General features: G+C 34.1%; 3 protein-coding genes across 5 annotated transcripts in view; 2 read left to right on the top strand and 1 right to left on the bottom strand.

Annotated features, from left to right (window-relative positions):
* The window catches only part of LOC149909765 (uncharacterized), a 46452-nt gene extending 41013 nt beyond the window's left edge, over nt 1-5439 (top strand). For both annotated transcript variants that reach the window (XM_090119861.1, XM_090119860.1), the window contains 2 exons: nt 949-1041; nt 1776-5439. In XM_090119861.1, coding sequence (XP_089975987.1) covers nt 1843-2946 — 1104 coding nt within the window. In that variant the 5' untranslated portion in view covers nt 949-1041; nt 1776-1842 and the 3' untranslated portion in view covers nt 2947-5439. The remainder of the gene's footprint in view (nt 1-948; nt 1042-1775) is intronic.
* Nucleotides 1-20293, bottom strand: part of LOC149909764 (uncharacterized) — a 97335-nt gene that overhangs the window by 67991 nt on the left and 9051 nt on the right. The window contains exons 2-7 of one of the 2 annotated variants that reach the window (XM_090119863.1): nt 15567-15796; nt 13216-13438; nt 11347-11480; nt 10934-11135; nt 10612-10743; nt 8818-9050 (exon numbers count right to left, since the gene is read on the bottom strand). In XM_090119863.1, the coding sequence (XP_089975989.1) occupies nt 8818-9050; nt 10612-10743; nt 10934-11135; nt 11347-11480; nt 13216-13438; nt 15567-15794 (1152 nt within the window). In that variant the 5' untranslated portion in view covers nt 15795-15796. Of the gene's footprint in view, nt 1-8817; nt 9051-10611; nt 10744-10933; nt 11136-11346; nt 11481-13215; nt 13439-15566; nt 15800-20293 lie in introns of both variants that reach the window. The other variant, XM_090119864.1, reaches the window with a different exon arrangement.
* The window catches only part of LOC149909757 (EF-hand domain-containing protein 1-like), a 58781-nt gene continuing 57183 nt past the window's right edge, over nt 18696-20293 (top strand). The window contains exon 1 of the mRNA XM_090119867.1: nt 18696-18883. Within this exon, the coding sequence (XP_089975993.1) occupies nt 18696-18883 (188 nt within the window). The remainder of the gene's footprint in view (nt 18884-20293) is intronic.

Here is a 20293-nt window from a genome sequence, read left to right as displayed (position 1 = left end):
AAATTATTTATGCTAAAATTTATACAACAACGCTTCTGAATTCTGAAAGATATTTATTTGGGTGAATAAATATTTGAGTTCGATTTTAATAAAATTGAAAGATTTGGGAAAGTGATTCGATACTAATCTGTTCTAATTTTATTCAGCGGTGTGTCTCTTGATGCGTGATACCTATGAAAGGTCAATCGAAAATTGTGTATTCAATATTCTAAGTACCGAATGCGGAAGAGGTTAGATCTTACGTATTCATATTAGTTTCCCTCTCTTCTTTATAATACATACCTTGGCAATGACTTTATCATTCGTTTTAGATGAATTGCTGAAATGAATTCCGCCTACATACGAATTAAATGCTAGTCGCTAGCGAGTGGCTGAATGTCAAGTTGCTCCCTCTATTCTTGGTTACGTATATCGTCGAGTGTTATTTTTAGATGGCCCTAAGGGTAAGGAGGGAACGCGCTGGCTTGAAGGTCAATGGTAGTTCTTATACTTCATATAATAAAGAAAAGTCAATATAATAGATATGTTAATGCCTTTTCTTCGCTATTATTGAAGCCTTTTCCTGTGAATATTCCGTTTTAATATAGATATTTTCGTTGCCCAATTACGGCAGTTTTTATGTTATTATTTACAACACTTTAGCGATTGAATTTATGAATATGTTAATTATTTTAAGATCCGAAGTTAAAAAAATAATGTTCTACTAATCGCACACAGTATGCCTAAGGAAATTTTATAGCTACTAAGGACCAAAATAAAAGGAAGTCTAAATGTGAAAGTTGGCCGAAAGGAAAGGTTAAGCTGATAAATCCACAACCACGTGAAATCGCATGCTATTGTATGTACGAATCACGTGAAATTGTATAAACAGCATTCCCAAAAACGACGGCTTTACATTTCTAGCCTTTTCTTTTTGTTTTATTTAATCATGATCATTAATTGTTGCAGAACTCGTACGGGCTTGGTAGACGCACTGCACACGATTGTGCGGCCGCTTCTGTGACTAGCAAGGTTTCGGGTGCACGGCACGGGCGGCGGATTGTAAGAATTATCACATTTATTAATTGTATTTATTGTGTCGTTGTATTTATTGTACTAATAGTTAAGTAGTTAAGGAGCATAGAAAATGAATATAGATAATGCTATTTAATACAAAATAATATTGCGATGTATAGAATGTAGATATTGTAAAGCTCAAACATTTTCACGGAAACTGAATTGAAACTGAAATGTTATTATAGGAAAATCTTTGTTTGATTGTATATGAAAGCGAGGAAATAGCGGGAAAGTTGAGAATATTGCTATACCTACAGAAACTGAAAACCGAATTATTTGTTTTAGTAAGGTATTGTACCTTTTTATTATTGACCTTTCAATAAAATTTCGAAGTATGACGATACCACTGTATAATGTATATATTTGTGTTATGGCTCGGAAAAGTAATAAATAAACTTAGAGGAAATATTATCAAGTTAGGGCGATACGTCATCCATAAGTATTAGGTATAGGACAAAGCTTTTGCTTAAAAAAGCATAGGTAGTGATTGTTAGTAGGTAAATATTATGCGAGTCTTCTAATGTACCTATTGCAAGATCTTGTTAACGTTTTCCGTTTTGCTTTCACAAATTTAATAAAGGTGTAATATGTGTACACGTTCGCGTGAAAAGCTTTTCGCTGTTTTATAATACTACCTAAGTACTTTGTGGTTGCAGTATTGTAAAAGGCTTATTGGATTACTCGTTTGGATAATGTTATAACATGATGTTTGTTCGCAGAGGCGTGGGGCGCGTCGTGTGGCGGCGGCGCGGGCGCGGGCGGCGCCATGAAGCGGCGCCCGCCACCATGACGTTGCCGCCGCCCGCGCGCCCCGCGCACTACCCCGCCGCACACCGCGCAATGCGCTATTACCGCATCTGGATATACGCGTGCAACGGGGCTCTGCTGCTTGGTGCGCTCGCTTTCTGCGCGGCAGCAGGCCGCGCTCTAGCAGACTACAGACGCGGGCTCGTGCCGGGCTTAGGCGCCGCGCAGCCCGGCTTTCTCTACGGTTACGCAGCGTTGCCTGTGCAGGCGGGGCTGCTACAGTTACTGGGCTGCCTGGCAGCTTTACGACTCTCAGAACGCATGCTTAATGCCTATTGGCTAGCATTGCTCGCTCTACTGGTCGGTGACGCTGCAATTGGGGTTTACTGGGTATTTCGCTTCGAACGGGTGTGTCGAGAGTTACGGCCACAGTTGCGTATTAGATTAGCAAAAGATTACGACACGGACGTTGATTTCTCCGAAGCTTGGGACCGTTTACAAAGAGAACAGAGCTGCTGCGGGGTGACGGGGCCATCCGATTTTGCAGCGTTAAATCGTACAATTCTGCCTCCGAGTTGCTGTCGAATACCAGCTCATACACCTGCTGTCACACCGATATCATTTTCCACGACGGCAACAGCTCCCGTTTCGTTCACCCCAGTTCATTGCATACCACACACGGCTGCTTGTGCGGAAAGATTACTTACTTGGCTAAGAAAAACTGCGGATGCTCTATTTGTGTTAGGTTATTGTGTGATAGCATTTCTCAAATTTTGTTTCCTTGGAATCCTTAGATGCGAAATTAAAGAGATGATTCAAAAAATAAGAATACTACGTAGCGAGTTGGGAGCTGGAGAGCTGCTCGACGGGAGTCCCCTCCACGGTGGACCCTTGTCACAAACGATAGTAGTAAATGCTGTAAATGCAAACGGAGGTGTCCGCACACACGGTGGTAGTCCAGAAAGGGCGAGCGAAAGAGAAGCACTTCTCGGCAGACCTTCAGAGCCTTGCTCCAGGCGTAGCGTGCACGAAGATTCATTAGGACCTAAAACCGTCAACGGTAATAACAATTGCGAAATGCGAGAATTGGCTCGAGGCGATTACAGGCCCCTAGCGACAGACAGCGCAGCGACTAGAATCTGACTAAGATGTTACTTGGAGCGGTTGTTTGGACGGCGGTGGCGTTCGTTCCCGGCCGCTGGCTTCGAGGCGGAGCCCCCAATGATGCACAGCATGCCTGTGTGCGTGCGTCGGTCGGGGGCCCGCGTGCGCCTCGACCACCGCCGCCACACGCGCTCCGAATTCGAACTTTAAACCTGGCGTGCCGGGCCAGTAGATCACTGAACATTCAATAGTATCGCAGTTCGATTAGTATCAAATTTGTCGTGATTATGTGTATTTTCAGGTTCATATTAGTAAATTGCAAACTGTTTCAGGATGGTTTTCGATGTTGTAGTGTTATTTATTAGAAACATCCTCGTTTCGGACCGTTATGTTAGAAGTGTCACGGGTAAAACGGTTTTACTCGACGAGCAAAGCTTGTGTTTAGTTCCTAATGCATGGCAGTTAAAGTATTTCTCGTGTAAGATTAGACGGTAATTCAATGTGAAGTACTTTTTAAATCATTGAGCGTGTTGATGACTCAGTGTTTGTGTGGGACCGACTTGGAGCTATGTACCAAAGAACATACTGTACAGTGTTATCATGAGCATATAAAAAGTGTAAAAAATAGGTTCAGTAATTAAATATTTTTATATTTCGCTTAGATATAAGTTTTGGCTTAAATTGCATTCTAATAAATTGTTTCGATTAATAATCTAAAAGTTTTTAAATTCATCTTATTAAATCTTTAGTGCTGTAGTTTAACTTTGTAATTTTTATTTAATTCCTTATTGGAATAAGAGTGACATTTTTTATTCTTTAAATTGATGTAATTCTAACGAACTTGCTACGCAAATTATTATTCTCGACTCAATGATATTAAACGGTTTCCTTAGGTACATTTCCATTACGGTGTGATAAACATTTATGTTACAATTTATCATTCAGATGTATAAAGTTTTGTCTTTACTGGTTAAACATGTTCTAGTTTTGCTTTTCCTTTTAGATAGATTTATTATGTATTTTCATGGCAGAGACAGGCTGAACTGCGCAGCCTGCAACCTTATCGAATTTTAACATCAGCCACTGAGAATTTTTCCTTACTACTAAGATTACTTTAGACATTTCGAGGAAAACAAATGTTTGAATTGAAACATTTTCGAACAGGCGGAATATATAATGAAGTACAACATTTCTATTTCGATGTTGAATGTCGTTTTAAAATAGAGCGGATCTTCAGTGGCTTCTGATATAAATGTTGAATGTAAATAATAGATTTATAATGTATGTAACATTAGTAGAAGAGTACATTGCATGGACAGATTGACAAAATAGTACTGATATGAGCTTATACGACGTAGTGCCTACGATAATAAATGCTTAAACAATTAAAAGCAACATTTACTGAGTCTTTTATTTACGGCAAATAAACTTTCGTACAATATTTAATGTCATACAGTTGTTAGAAGAATTTACATAATTTATTCTGTACAATGTGCTGATGTCTTCAGATCGATTGTACAGTCGGAGGAACTATAGATGGCTGTGTCAAAGAGGTGAAACCTTTGAGAAAAATATTGAATAAATAATTATAAATGTATCCCTTAGATGTTAGATTCACGAGTTACAGGCCGTGGGGATGAATATAAAATATGATCTTATTGTTACGCGTGATTACCGTTGGACATAGACCATGTAATAATCGAAACTAAGATTTTATAAGGAACCAAATAACAGTTTACATGTTCATAGCACCAGAAGCTCATCAACATAGTATATAGTACTATCGCCTCCATTAAAATTATACGTAAAATAATAAAATGTAATCAATGACGGGGCTGCGCCTACTTTATCGATATTTCTAATATTGTTTAAACTTACCTTTTGCTTTTCTTTTCATCTTACATGCTGGAAAATTATTGTTTGTGTGATGTTTTCGATCGAGAGAGAGGCGCGGCTACGTACATTTGCTACCCAACTTAAATACATGTTTGTACTAATATTACTGTAACTTTTTAGAAATATTGTATCGATTATGAATTACTAATTATTATGTTTGCTTAGAGTAGGTAATAATTCTGATTTTATGCAGATAAATAGTTTTTTAATATTGTTGTCACTGAATGTACCAATCTTATTAAATTTGTACCTATATTCGGAAAGTTGAATAATTTGTAGTTAGGATCAAATCTACATCCTGCAACTCTTCCAAAACGATAAATTAACATGTGCCTTGGCTTATGAAATGTTATGTTTTATTTATAAAATAACATAAAAAGATGTAAAACAAAATTATTCAATGAAATGTAAACCTCGTCACTGACGTGCCTGTACCTCTTTTGTGTTGTTCTATTATGCTACTCATTAGTAATTCAGCTTGCATTGCGATTTAAGCTCAGTATTATTTATTATTCAAACCATAATCCACTTTTATAAGGAAATTTACTATTAGATATATAAATAAAAAAAACTGTTAAAGTTTTATTTAGTTACGAATTACACGTTATTACCATAATGTCGGCAATGTGAAAAACAAAATTAGGTACATACAGTGAAATCTGGTGAATTTAGAGTTTAAAACGCAATGCAGGCCTATAGAGTTTTATGTTGATTATATTTTTATGTCTGAGACACAATTTATAATATTTTTTTGTCAATTTGTTGACGACTACATGATAGTGCTGTAGATATATAATGTGTGACCCTTAATTTGACCCTTATTTTACAGTATATGTACAGTTATTAAATATATTAATTATATCATGTATACAATATGAATAGACAATGGCAAGAAATTATTATAATTTTCATATCATCAGTATTTTCATACTATGTAATAATTTAAGTAGTTTTATTTTAATGTGTGTTAATCAATTCTTGATGTAGAGTTGTTGCAACTTTCCGAAGGTACGCACTAGGCGACTGAGAGCTAATATTATCATAATGAATGCATAAATTAAAGTTTGTTAAAAATGTTTGTTTTTATTTATTTAACGATCTTCACATGAATGCGTAAACAAACGGTCGATATAAGAACTCGTCGCTCATGAGCACTTGGTGAAATTTTCTTTTAAAGTGTAGGTAGGTACTAGATTTATTTTTATCCTTTCTGCATACAAGTATACAAGGAATAAATATATTAATGATGTGCACTCAAATAAGCTTAATATAAAGAGACTTACATAATCATTTAAAAATGTTTTCTATAATATTTTTCAAAGAATCAGAATTCGTGATACTTGTTAGTAACTCAAGAACGGCTGAATGGATTTTAATGATGTCTAGTTCGCTAGATTTGTCTCCGCTTTAATTAGAATAACACATATTTTTAAGAACTACAAAAAAATGTGGGAGCGAGCAGCTAGTTTTGAATAGAACCTATCCGTTCAGATTACAGTATGATTATTATCACAACTTAAATTTGGACCTTGCCAAGAGATGTATTTTAAACGAACGTGCTACGATAAAAACCGTTCAGTGAATGGCAATCTTTATCAGATAAGTGTAACCCTCACTTCCCCGATGAAGGTTGCACATTCATGCCGCAACATGGGTCGATTATCACCTTTAAAAATGTAATGTTGCGTCCTTTTTATGTTCGCTACTTCAGAGAGAAATCTACAAGATGAAATACGAAGTCATCTGTAATCTATTCAAAAACATAAATTTAAATTTTTTAATGTCTTTTTTTAGAACAATATTATTAGCATAAATTATGCCTTAACAAAGCCCTTTGAAGGATTGAGATTATTAGCTTAAATGCATAAAGTGAATATCACACAAACAACGCGACAGTATTACTGACATCTTAACCCCAGGATATTACTACTAGAAGTGTTTAAAATTATATTCACTGGTGGAAACTGATGGTTTTGGATATTTCCTAAGATATAGCAACAAATGAAAATGAAATCCCTGGGTTTGTTCTTAGTACTAGACTGAAGTAATAAGGTAAGAAATGCAATAAAAATGAAAGGAAACATCATAACGGTCTACTTTCAAGTTAGATTAACAAATTCTAGAAAATTCTAGAAACGATACACATGACGAAAGGCCTTTGTATCTTAAGTTTTTACACCTGGCTTGTTCTTTATTAGTTACTAGTATATATATACTTGGACGCCCAAGCATACTTAATAAAATAACTAGCTTTACTGATATAGGTGTGCTTCAGAATAGTCTCAAGACTTTTTGTTATTAGCACTGTTTGTCCATATAGAGCTCAAGAAGACTTGTGTAGAGGACTCTCGACCAGATGGTATTCTTGCTTTGAAGCGATAACAACTATATCATATGAAGTGATGTCACTACTCTGGACTTCAATTCCATACATAAATATGATATAAATTGAAAATATATTTATTAGAAATTGTCGTTTTGTATAACGCAGGGCAAAACATCTTTATTCTGTTTGGCTAGTTAATTTCCGATAAGGTATTGGGTTTACTTTCTGATTAACTTCAGCAGTAACTAGACACTTCCATCAAATTACGAAAATAAGATTTTTTAATAATACTATTCACTCTACTTTTTACTACTGTTTAGCTCTTTTAATTATATTGTTATAGATTGCTCTACATTAATAATAATTGGTGGAAAATTAAAAAATATGATGATTTTTGATATAACAATAATATATTGCTTACAATTACATACTTACCAGTTAGCTAGTATTTTTCATAATAATGCGGATAGCACTTACAGAATATCAATTTTAATAAGACGTTTGAGCAGTTGTAGGCGAGGTGAGACTTTGGTTTAGACTTAAATTTTATTCGGAAGTCAAAGGCTACTTAACACGTTCACTGCGACATCATTATCAAAGAACTTTCAGCTGGTGCTTTGGAGACCTAAAAGATCTCGAAATTTACCCACCCTTTTGTGCGTTTGAGACCTAATCAGTCTCCTAAAGATACAGTTTTGAAAATAATTTATATCTTCCAGAAAACAATGACATATACTTTGAAGTTTTTGTGGATGAAAGATAGTCTATTGTTTTATATTTTGCTAGGTTCGCACGCAGTTATGACATTTGAATAAACTACAAATACCAAAAAAAAATTAGATATCGATTGTATCTCGTACCGCAACCGAAGATAGTTCAATATGTGTAGTAAGTAGTGATGGGAATGTCAGTTGTCGATTGAAATAGTTTTATTAATTATGCAAAGTGTTTTTCATTAAAACATGGTAAGCAAATTGATTGCTTACATTGCGCGCATATGGTAACAATTCGTTTTCCGAACATTTTCCAAAATTTTTATTATACTGGACGATGCAGCAGTATCATCCGGCTTTGATTTTTTGTTCTTCTCCGTAGATACTGCTTTCCGAATCGGTGGTAAATGTTAAAAATATGTAATGGCGTTTCAAAAGTGCTTGTAGAAGAAGTCTAATTGAATAAATAAATGTTTGAGTTTGAGTTTGTTAGAAATCTCACCAAAATAAATAGATTTTTTACACTTTTTTCTTTTAAAAGAAACGCGAGTATTATTTCCAAAACGAGCGAGCTCCCACATCGATGCTAGGACAACACTAAACCGAATCAAGCAGCGCCCGCGCCGCCTACCCTCCCTCTCTTGCGTCTACGAGGCCTACGTTTCCACGAGTACCGACATATCTCCTAACGCAAGGAATGAATATAATAACAGTACTGTGCGTTAGGGACCTAATCCATCTCTAATTTATTTTTTAATGTTATTGAACTCAGCTTTAAGTAGGAAGCAAATATGTATATTTGTCCTACTCATACTTAAAGAACTTTACAAGTTAGATGCTCCCGCAAGGAGTGATAAAACACGATTATATTCAACGCACAAAACAAAAGTCCTGCAAGGGGTCTGATAGATCTCGTAATGCAGCGAACGTGTTAATAATAAAAAGCATATTGTTTGATTTACTTTATTCGCTTACTTGGACTTTATCTTCTGTGATTCGATATGTCCTATCCACATTAGCACCGCCAATCACCAGAACGTCACCATCTTCAGATATTGTATTACGAACACAGGATGTATGGAGATGCCTGGAAATTGTTGATCCACTAAATTTCGTCATCTGGCCCGTTCCCGTACTCTTTCTCAGCTTTTCATATTGTATTGCAATTTCGGCGCCTACTTTGGCATTGTTCTTTATGAGGGCAATGTCTGAAGGTCGTTAAGGGAAGAAATTGTAGTAATTAGCTTTACAAGTATCGTTTTAGGACTAGCTATTCGTGTTCCCATAAATTCGGTTTACAAATGGATCTGTAATTAACAAGGGTTGAAATTGTAATGATAGTGGGATTGTTTGTTTACAATTAAATAATACTGATAATGATTGTTTGTCGTTTTGATAGAATGATAAGAGCGGGTATTAAATACGTTTATGGCACTTTGAAATGAAATCTTAAATATTTACAACAAAATGTACCTACTCGTTTCAGTGCAGTTAAAAAATAAGTGTAATTCCAAAATCTTTCTTTGAAAATCAGTATAACACAATAATTCGGAAAGAACTTGTATTCTCAAATATCTTGCCAATTACATAGAGATATGGAAGTACAAAGCAGTATTGAGATAAGGTAATTGCATGTATATTTAATTTGTTTTATTCGTGTGCAAAATTACGGTTTCTCAGCAGAGCAGCATACTTATTTATTCATTATATTAGGTACCCGCGTTTTGTAGATAATGTTCTCTGCCGTTCCTTCTTGTAAAAAGCACATTTTGATTGTATTATTCTTTACAATAAAAAAATTTGGGACTGATTTTTTTTTATAAAAACAATCCAAAATACATTGTTAATCTAATATTCTTTTTTTAATTAAAGACAAACGATCTGCAAATTTTGTGGTTTGAGTTAAGAAGTGGAAATATGGAATTTTTGCCTCTCCCTAACTCGCACTCACTGAGCAATAAAAGGAATTAAAGGCCTTAGTGCGAAGTGCGAGCTCATTCATTTCATTTTATAATTAAAATTTCAGAAATTTTCTCTTGGAATAATATTTTAAATAAGGGTGGATAAAGTTTGCTGAAGAAAACGATATATTTATTGATTCTCGTCATTGTATGTGTACACTTCTTAAATTTTATGAATTCTGTCGTTTAATCATGAATGTGTTTTACATGCATTTAAATTTATAAATTTTACGAGATATACAGGTTGTCCCACTATTGGTATACTGAGCGCGAAGGGTGTAGTTTTGCATACACTGATCACGTAAAAAATACTTAAACAACAAAATTACGTCAAAAATTTGTTCTAAATTTTCCCTGAAAATCCATATTTTCTTCTCTAGCTTCGCGCAGCCGGCATATACCGCTTCTGTAATGTTAGAATTTGGCAAAGTTGGGCGAGTTGCTTGTTATGGGTATACGCATAGAGTTTTTAGAATTCATCTATTTGAAAAAAAAATGCGTCTGGAATTTTATAAGTATTTTTTACGTATACTCAGCGTATGCAAAACTATAACCTCCTTTGAGCTTAGTATATTAACAGTGGGACACCCTGTATATATAATGATATATCATTACATAATATATTTATAAATTATAACTACAATAGATAATAATCGATAGCAAAGACCTGCATGCATAGGCTCCTTCAACCTTGTGGCCGTAATACGCCTACATGTCAGAAACTATTTGCCCTCACGCCCCCAACATTTCAATTAATAATGCAGGATCCTAATTCCGTTATTTAGGTTACGTGTTTTTAAAAGGATACTCGTATTTAATGATGCTCCGCCTGTAGCTTTAGAAACTGCATCTAGCAAAAATGGTGTAATTTCTTTTCCTCGGATGCATCTCCTTTCAGCTTCAAGTAAGGCGTTAGATATAGCATCTTCTATTATTTTTTCTGTAATAAATTTACAAAATTAGGTTTTCTCATATGTCATCGTTTTCGAAAAAGTCTAGGTTTAACTTAATTTTAAGTTTTTCAAGCTGGCAAATTTTAATCACGTTTTATAGACCGACGGCTTCCACATGCACAAGAAAATTTGCATTCATGAACTATAACGTATTAACATGGTCAAAATATAATTCACCATCCATTGCAAATTCTTCAGGCACAGGAACAGCAACAACGGTACCCGACGAGATATGTAATGTGCGTGCTGCGTGAAGGACGCGAGCTGCGTGCTCTGCGCTGACTACATTGTACGGGGCTTCATGTCCTGATCGTCTGGTGTAAAATGCTGGAAATTGTTTTGACTCGCCAAACGAACACACTGTTACACCTTGTGTTTCCTGCAAAACGAAAAATAAACTGTGTAAAAAGCTTAATATTTAAAGTATAAACTGTTATTTTATATATCTTTCTTTATCTCTATCAAACATGAAAATAATTACGTACTATAATGAAGCTTCTCATAAAACATACTGTATATTGTCAAATAACAGTAGAATGATTTTTCAATAAAGACTTCTCTTAAAAGAATAAATAAGAAAACGTAATTACCAAATATTCTAGAGTTTTCCCAATATCAAGAATGGATTTAACTCCGCTGCATACAACTAAAGTTTTGCTGCGACCAAGTTCAGTAAGGTCCGCTGACACATCCATAGTATTTTCTCCATCACGATGGACTCCACCTTTCAAATAAAATTTAAATATTTATTCGTTTAGTTTAAATAACCAATAATGCCTATTGGTTGTTTCAACTAAACGTGGAAAAGAGAAGCAAAGACGCTTTCCTTAAGAGAAATCATTCGAATAACAATGATTTAAATGTTTATTTCAGCCAGGGGCAATTTTCTGCACAATTAAAATTACTTTTGAATGTAATAATTTTGCGACTTAATCGTAATGCCTCGGCCGGTCATTGTTTATTGAAAATTAAACTCAATGCGCGCAATACTCGTTTTATCGTGGTCATAATTTTCTATATTGTCACTATAATTAACTGCAATGAGCTCGAAGCTGATTTCAAACTAATTTTGCGATAATAACTGTAAATTTCATTTTATTATACACTATGTACGATCTAATGGTTGAATAAAACTTGCATATAATTGGGTATCATGGAACTGCAGATCGCATTTTTGTTACATAAAACCTGTAAGAAAACAGCTATGTCATTTTAATTGGCTAATACTAGGGACTTGTATGTTGATAATTGAAAAATGAAAAATGAAATTAAGATTTCATTTTTTTATATTTAAATAATATTATTAAAATCTACATCCTCAGTAGAACCAAATACTTATATAATTTACATTAGATTGTTAAATACCATCACATACTTATCTTCAAAGTTACTTTCGATAAATAATTTTCTACACATTGATAGGCTTTAACACCTCGTTAAAAGCAACATTGACTTGTAATTGTAAGATAATTATAACTTTCTATAACATTGTAACGGCTCGACGATGTATTTATATCTCTTTTGTATCCATCACGCGCTAGAAGCCTCCGCCCACATTATTCTTGGAAGTTGATACTTTTAGTAATTAAACTTTGATCCGGGTAATTGCTAGTTTTATTTATAAATTTCATTCAACTCTGCCAATAAGAATTGTATTTTTAACACATATGACTTCATCGCATAAATAACAATACTAGCTGTGCTCCGCGGTTTCACCCGCGTGGCTCCGCTTCTGTTGGTCTTAGCGTGATGATATATAGAGCCTATAGCCTTCCTCGATGAATGGGCTATCTAACACTGCAATAATTTTTCAAATCGACCAGTAGATCCTGAGATTTGTGCGTTCAAACAAACAAACAAAAAACTCTTCAGCTTTATAATATTAGTATAGATCACTTTGCTTGCAATGCTTGCAATTCAATATTGAAATGAATTAAAGTTGCTTAATCTGTAAATAACTCGTCAATTTTGGAATTCAGAAGCAGTTAAATCATTCGATCCACTATGGTCAGTAATTGAATGCATTTCGTGGAAGCGTATTGCACCATTCATGAATTCCTCTATTAGTTTACAATGCCAGTAATCAGATAACATAGCCATCGTAATGTGTGTTGTGCATGAATATAAAATCTAAACAGACCCGTTATGACACAATTAAATTTCATGAATACCCATTAATGTGATTTAAGTAAATATTATAGGGGAGAGTTAATTATAATAATCATTTCGCACATTGAATACATATACAACGTTATAGAAGTCTTTATAGCGATAAGTTTTAGTATAACCATTAACCATGGACAAATATATAACGTAAATACATATTATTAAATATCGTTTTTGAACAATTAAATAAAACTGTTGGCTGGGCTATTATGTAAACATTATTATTCATTCAAACACAGTATAATTTCAACACCAAACGTATATTGTAATGAACGCAAATTCTTCTCACATACCTATTCCACCAGTAACAAAAACTGGTATATCCGCCAATTCAGCAGCAATGATTGTTCCTGCAACAGTAGTGGCGCCATCTAGCCCGTCCGCCATTACCATGGCTAGGTCTCTCCTGGAAGCTTTAATCGCGCCTTTCGATTGAGCTAAGTTCTCTAGCTGGTATGAAGTTAGGCCGACCGTCAACTGCCCTTTGAGTATAGCTATTGTAGCTGATAAAGCACCCTAGATTAAAGAAAAAATAAAAAGTACGATTTAATATATATGTAAGTTAATGAATTCGAATTACAATTCGTGAAAAAAGTTCATACTGAGAGGTAAAAATAAGAATTTCTTATTCTTGTCTCCATATTTTAATTTCCAGTGTGATAACACTCTCAAGACCAAGTAATAACAATCCCAACTAAGACAATCCCAACTAAGACAATCTTCAAAACAAACCATTTACTTTCATTACTAGAACTTAATCCATTTAATAAATCATTAGTTAGTTGGAGACAGAAGATCCTGCGATACGGTTTTAATAACGTCTCCGATTGCGAGTCCTCCCAAGGCGATAACGCAGTAACAATGGGTCAAAGTGTGACGTACGTAGCAACGGGATTAACAGCGTCAAAGCCGCTTAAGTTCAATTAAGGCCACTTCAATGTCCGGAGGCTGTTTCAGTGTATGTCAAAGCTTATGTGTAAGCATATGGTAATGCGTAGATTGTGGTTAACGAGATATAAATAGCGGAGGACGAATATTTGTGTACGTACGTCTTATCTAGAGTGGTAAAGGATTTGTAGGTTGGTACAGCTGTAGTTCGTGCAAGATTTAGATTAATTTCTTGGATAGAATATTTGCATATTATGTTCATCGAAATTAAAAAAAAATATCTTCATTCATTATATTTTAATCTTACAATAAATACGAATCACCTTCCTGTTTAATTAAATTATTATAACCTCTCTTTTTCCCGCTTTTAAAATATATAGTAAATTAGTTAGATCTTTGTAAAATAAATACATAGTCGGCACAGGAGCGGCACTACATGATATTCCCATTTCACAAAACGTCACATCTAACAATTTATGTCCAACAGTACCAACTCGCCCCTGTCGGTTATGTGCTTTTAAACAAGTGAACTTAGCGTGTAGTAACGCAGTTTTAACGAAGTGAAATCTACTTTTAAACTTCGTGTGATCTCACAAGATTGTAAAGGGAAATAGTAGCTGACAATTTTCTTGGCATCCTCGCTATTTCTGTACCTACTGCAATTTATATCCGTGTACTCAGTTTTCTTGTTAGAGCCATGTTAGAGCTTACATTTTATGACATAAAGGAAATTAAGTTTGAAAATATTGCTCGACCTCTTATACTGCTGGCTTTTTAAGTGTTTTTTGTTATTTCTTGGCTTGATATAATAAATGTCGTAATACAGAAGAATGGTCTGTAGGAGTAACATAAATAGAGTTTTTAGTGTCACATAAATAGAGAATATAAAACGGAAAACGTAGAAATTCACATAGAAACATTAAAATGAATCTTGTGTAATAATATCGTTGTTGGTTAAGAACATTGAATTTATAAACTACTATCTATAGCGTGAAATTAGGACAAGTAGAAAACCATTGAGATAATATTAGAAAACAAATATTTTTTCTTTTATATTCGCTGTCATATATATTATTTTTATTGAATAGTTTATTCGCGGTGAGGCAATATCTTATATATAAAAATGAATCGCAAAATGTGTTGGTAAGCGCATAACTCGAGAACGGCTGAACCGATTTCGATAATTCTTTTTTTATTATATTCCTTGAAGTACGAGGATGGTTTTTATGTAGAGAAAACGTAAATATGTACCACGGGCGAAGCCGGGGCGGACCGCTAGTTGGTTATAAATATTTTAATGGATCCCGTATGCCAAAATCTAATAACAAATGCAGGATGGTAATTATGTTTGATGGTATAATAAAAATTTTATCTGAATTTTTATAGCATAATATGACAACGAAATTGACGGCGAACCCGATGTATTATGTTAGTTTCAATAACAGGATAGCAGAATTGTTATAATTATTCAGAATTACGTATTTGAATCGTTGTTATTATCAAACATTTTAATATTTTAAGTAGGCTGTAAAAAGTACAAGTGTGCCTTGTTGTCTCAATATACAAAATAGTTTCACGAATTCTATGAATTTCCTTGTGGTGGAGGTGATACAATAAAACATCGTATATTGGATTCAGAAATATTTTTTCCTCAATATTAGGATATCTATAACTAACGTTTAAGATGACCGGGCTGCGTTGTATGTAAGACAGACATAGTTTTATTATATTGTTTGCATTATTATTTATTACTTACTTGGTTTCGAATAATATTTTCAACTTCTAAGGCCGTCTCTAGATTCTTCGGATACGGCATTCCGTGTGTAATAATAGTGGATTCCAGAGCGACAATTGGCTTGTTATCTTTTTTAGCACTTTGTATTTCGTCGGAAAATACGAAGGGTGAATGCGCACAGAAGCGCCTCGTCAAGCGTATCAAACCAGCCAAGTGAGGACCGAGCGAAACTCTCAGTAGACACGCCATTTCTGCTGAAAATAAAGCTGTTGTAAATATAACGATTCCTTTAAGCATCTTAAGGGACATTTTATTTTGGCTTTCGTAAAAAATAACATCAATCAGCCTTACAAAATACATGAACATGAGGATTAAATTGCTTTCAACCTTTTCCTTAAGCGATGTTATCTTATATAGAGTGACAGATGCTTCGCACATTCTGGACACTAGCTATTACGCTATTACTGCTATAAGGTATGCTATTTCAGTATCTATTGCAATATCTGTTTGATAAACTTAAATATTTTTTTCGTAGTAAACATAAGCAACAACACTAAAAGAATTCGATGGGATTACATTTTGTAATGAAAATATACTAAAAGGTACATATTTACATGTTTTTTCGGTCAAATAAAATTAGGTCAAGTAATACGGCTTGAAATTAATTTATGTCGAAAGCCGGTGCCAGATCTAATAAATCATACTGTATTGTTATACTGGGAAAGCGCATTTACTAAACAGGCATAAAAAGGAAGGTCAAAAATTATGAAATAAGGCATGACACAGCTGATTTTATTTTTATTTGGATTTCCCGATTTCTTTTATGCACTTTCATTCATTAATTAATTAGGATAGACTCGCAATAATAGGTTATTGTGTGTCTGTTATGAAAATTCTAAAATATATTTTTATATTACTTTGAAGATGCTCATATTAAATAATTTTGTAAGCGCTTAAAAGTAAAAGACTATCGATAATATATAATCCTTCCACAAATCCTTCTCAACCTTCAATTGATATCGTCCAATGTCCAGTAATTCCTATATCTTCCTTATTGGTAACATTTTATTACAAACTAGCGGTCCGCCCCGGCTTCGCCCGTGGTACATATTTACGTTTTCTCTACATAAAAACCATCCTCGTACTTCAAGGAATATAATAAAAAAAGAATTATCGAAATCGGTTCAGCCGTTCTCGAGTTATGCGCTTACCAACACATTTTGCGATTCATTTTTATATATAAAGATTACATGATTCCATCTGCAGAGCGGATAGGCTAGGAGGATAATATATTTTATTATGTTTTTCTTATCCTTACACACTTAGGTACATCCCTTCGGTTGACACGTATATACGACAAAGCTCCGAATATCTTCGATACAAGTACGAATCGTAATCTTTGCTAACAAGAATTCAGAATGTTCTTTTTAGTTAATTCTCTATTGATATTATTCTCGTACTCTTATAAAGTTGTGAATCGAATCGCAAAATTGTATACAGGTATGAAATTGCAAACTTAAATCACCTAACGGCACTGCATTTATGCCGTGACCTGAAACTCAATTATTAAACTACACCATTAATCTACTTCAGTGTTCCGAGAGCAAGATTGATAATGTAATTAATCAATTAAATGTTAAAAGAGTGCTTTAGAACTCGGAAGTCTGTGGTTATCTGTATCGGCAGGCCCAGTACATTAATCAACATAAGTCACGCCACTATCATGGATCCCGCCCTGTGATCATTTTTATAACGTTCTACCAACAACTCTTTTCAGGGTAGTTTACGCGACGGGAAGGCAAATGAGTTGACATTTGGTCTAATGGCAACACATGCCGCACAAATATATCAACAACAATCTCTTTCAGGATTCTGTTATATATTACGTGTGTGGAATCTGTGTGCGCAGGCCGCAGAGCCTACCTATTGTTAAAATATATTATAGGCTGTATAGACGTAATGTTTACCTAATTAAGAACTAGAATTATAACCTTGGCATATCGAAGTGTTTGATATTTTTAACTAGCTAGACATACACACATTTCTACAACTGCAACGAACAAAAATTCGAATAGAAAATAGAAATCCAATCTAAACTTTATGGAAACGAAAGAATAGTTCTATTAAAATCCTTGTTAGTTGAAGTATATATGCCTTCATCGAACCGTACCTACTCTCTAATTACAGGGAGTCACATTGGCATTTCTCTCTACCTTGTTAAATGGAGAATTGAGCTTTATTTGAAAGGTCATGAAAAACGTAACCATGCTCACGTAGTAAATTAAATTAAATATTTACTGTTATTAAAAATTAAGGGTGTCTTATGTTATATGCAATGTTCTTACTGTTCTGTGTTAAAAAATTACAATAACTAGGCGTGATTATGGCATTGGCATTGGCATGACAACGTTATGCTAAAAATTAATAACGTATCGTAGCAACAATTTGTTTATGTTTAACAGCTGTTTTCTAGACAACGACTGTGTCACATTTATATTTTATTATAACGATATCTTCTTTTTTCTATTATTGTTATTTATCGCTAAGGTAAGCGACTTTTATATATTATACTGACTTAAAATATAAGCTTAGAAATGTTCGTTTCCAATGGCATGGACATTGGACATATCATTTTAATATAGAGCATCAAGTTGAATTCTGTTCAGCCATCAATATATTATATTGCAGACGTAAACATAAAATTGTCATAAAATTGCTCTTATATATTTGAAGACGCTTTGTTGATTGATACAATACAATACTGTGCAACTGTTTGTCCAAATTGTTAGTGAAATGTAACTTTATTGAAATATAATTAGATTGAAAGTAATCACTATAGAAATTACAGGAGCCTAAATGGATATTTATATATCATCACTAGCGGTCCTCCCCGGCTTCGCCCGTGGTACATATTTATGTTTTCTCTACAATCTACATAAGAACCTTCCTGGTACTTTAAGGAATATAATAAAAAAAGAATTATCGAAATCGGTCCACCCGTTCTCGAGTTATGCGCTTACCAACACATTTCGCGATTCATTTTTATATTATAGAATAATTGTCCCTATCATCGAACCCTTCCTGAATCCCTGAATACCAGTTAAAACTAGTTAATTATGAAAAATATTTATTGTCCTTTAACTTTAGATCATGGCGTGGGGTTTACCGAAATTGCCCGGATTAATGTTTTCCGACCCAACAAAGACCCAACATCATATACGAAGTTCGCTTCGCTATTATCAAGGCCATCGGTTTCCGGATACTACGCTGAGAGGTCCCGGTGGTACGGATACGGATGTGGATAGCAACGCCTTCGCCTTGCCCGAAGATTCCGTCAAGTATGTCTTGATATCTCTGTTTTGGGTGTCTTTAATAGTGTGCGGATTTCGTAACGCGGATTGCGCAGTACGTGTAAAATCGTAGAAAAAGCACGCGGCACACGAGAGATCCTGGATAACAGCAACAACAATTTTCCGCATGCGAATCTATCCCGCGTGCGTATTTCAATCTCGTACACTTTGAGACATTACCGAATAAAATAATACCGTCTTGCTCGTTATTTATAAAAAAAAAATTACTTAATTCAAAACTTGAAAAGTTATTTTATCAATATCAGAGGCAAGCTGTTTATCATCACCCATGTAGGATGGCATAGGCAAAATTGTTCATGAATATTTAATATCCGTATATTAAATATTCATTCATATATTATAAGATAATTTTCACAAAATTTCGGTCATGTGCTCTTAGTAGATACTATAATTTCAAATTGGTATTGAGATAAAATGAACGATTCAATGTTCCGCTTCCGCTTTATGAATAAAATGAAATATTAAGGTTTTCATTGCGTTAAGGCTAGAAAAACTCCAAATAATATACATCAATTATATTATTATAGCGTGCTCATATATCAAAAGTTACAATGGTATTAATTAATAATGAGTATTATAATAATTTGTCGTACAATAAATATCGGGCAATAAATTTTGCCTGTTAACGTTTCCGGGTCGAATTTTCTAGTAACTAGTGAGAATATTGATTAAACAACGTATAAAGCTATGTATCAGAAGCCAACTGCAATAAAGCTTGGAATAAAAAAGCAAGACCGCGATATATATGTTGGCGCGTACAAATTAGAACAGGCAGGGGCTAATTAAAGCCTCATAATTTACCGCCTTTGTTGCGTGATAGTCACGGCTATATGTTTTACAATTAACCTCGTTTTGAATATACACATAGATATACTATTAGCTAAATTCTAATATAATAAGGTACTAAGTAACTAATGCTAAATGAAACGTATTCATTGTTATTTTCTCTATGAGAAAACGCATGTATAAACTGAATACAGAATGTATTGAAATCTTATAGAAACAATATATACTATCGTTAACCGTTTGTCTTTCAACACGAAGATCTTTCAACAAGACAGATGAAATTTACTGGCCCACACTGTACCTGCTCTGAATGAAAATTTCCTATGTAGTAAACACCTGAAACACTCTGAAATAAGCCCCGTGTTATATTTTTTGCAAAGTCATTCTCTAAAGAGAGGAAATCGAGATGTGAATTTGATAGCGCTAACAGATTGATTGCTTGCGTTCAAATTTGCGAATATCTTTGGAATTGCAGTTAAATTTCCAGGATTATTCGAGATTTTCCTCTTTACTAACGTTAACTAGATTATAGATACCATGAAAAAGAGGAGCATAGACAACTGCTTCATTTTACGTAAACGATTTTGTCCC

The sequence above is a fragment of the Colias eurytheme genome, chromosome 3 (genome assembly GCF_061535395.1).
Source record: "Colias eurytheme isolate Ceu_HAF_F1 chromosome 3, ilColEury1 Martin Lab GWU primary, whole genome shotgun sequence".
NCBI lineage: Eukaryota > Metazoa > Arthropoda > Insecta > Lepidoptera > Pieridae > Colias > Colias eurytheme.
This window is presented reverse-complemented; position numbering and strand designations above follow the sequence as displayed.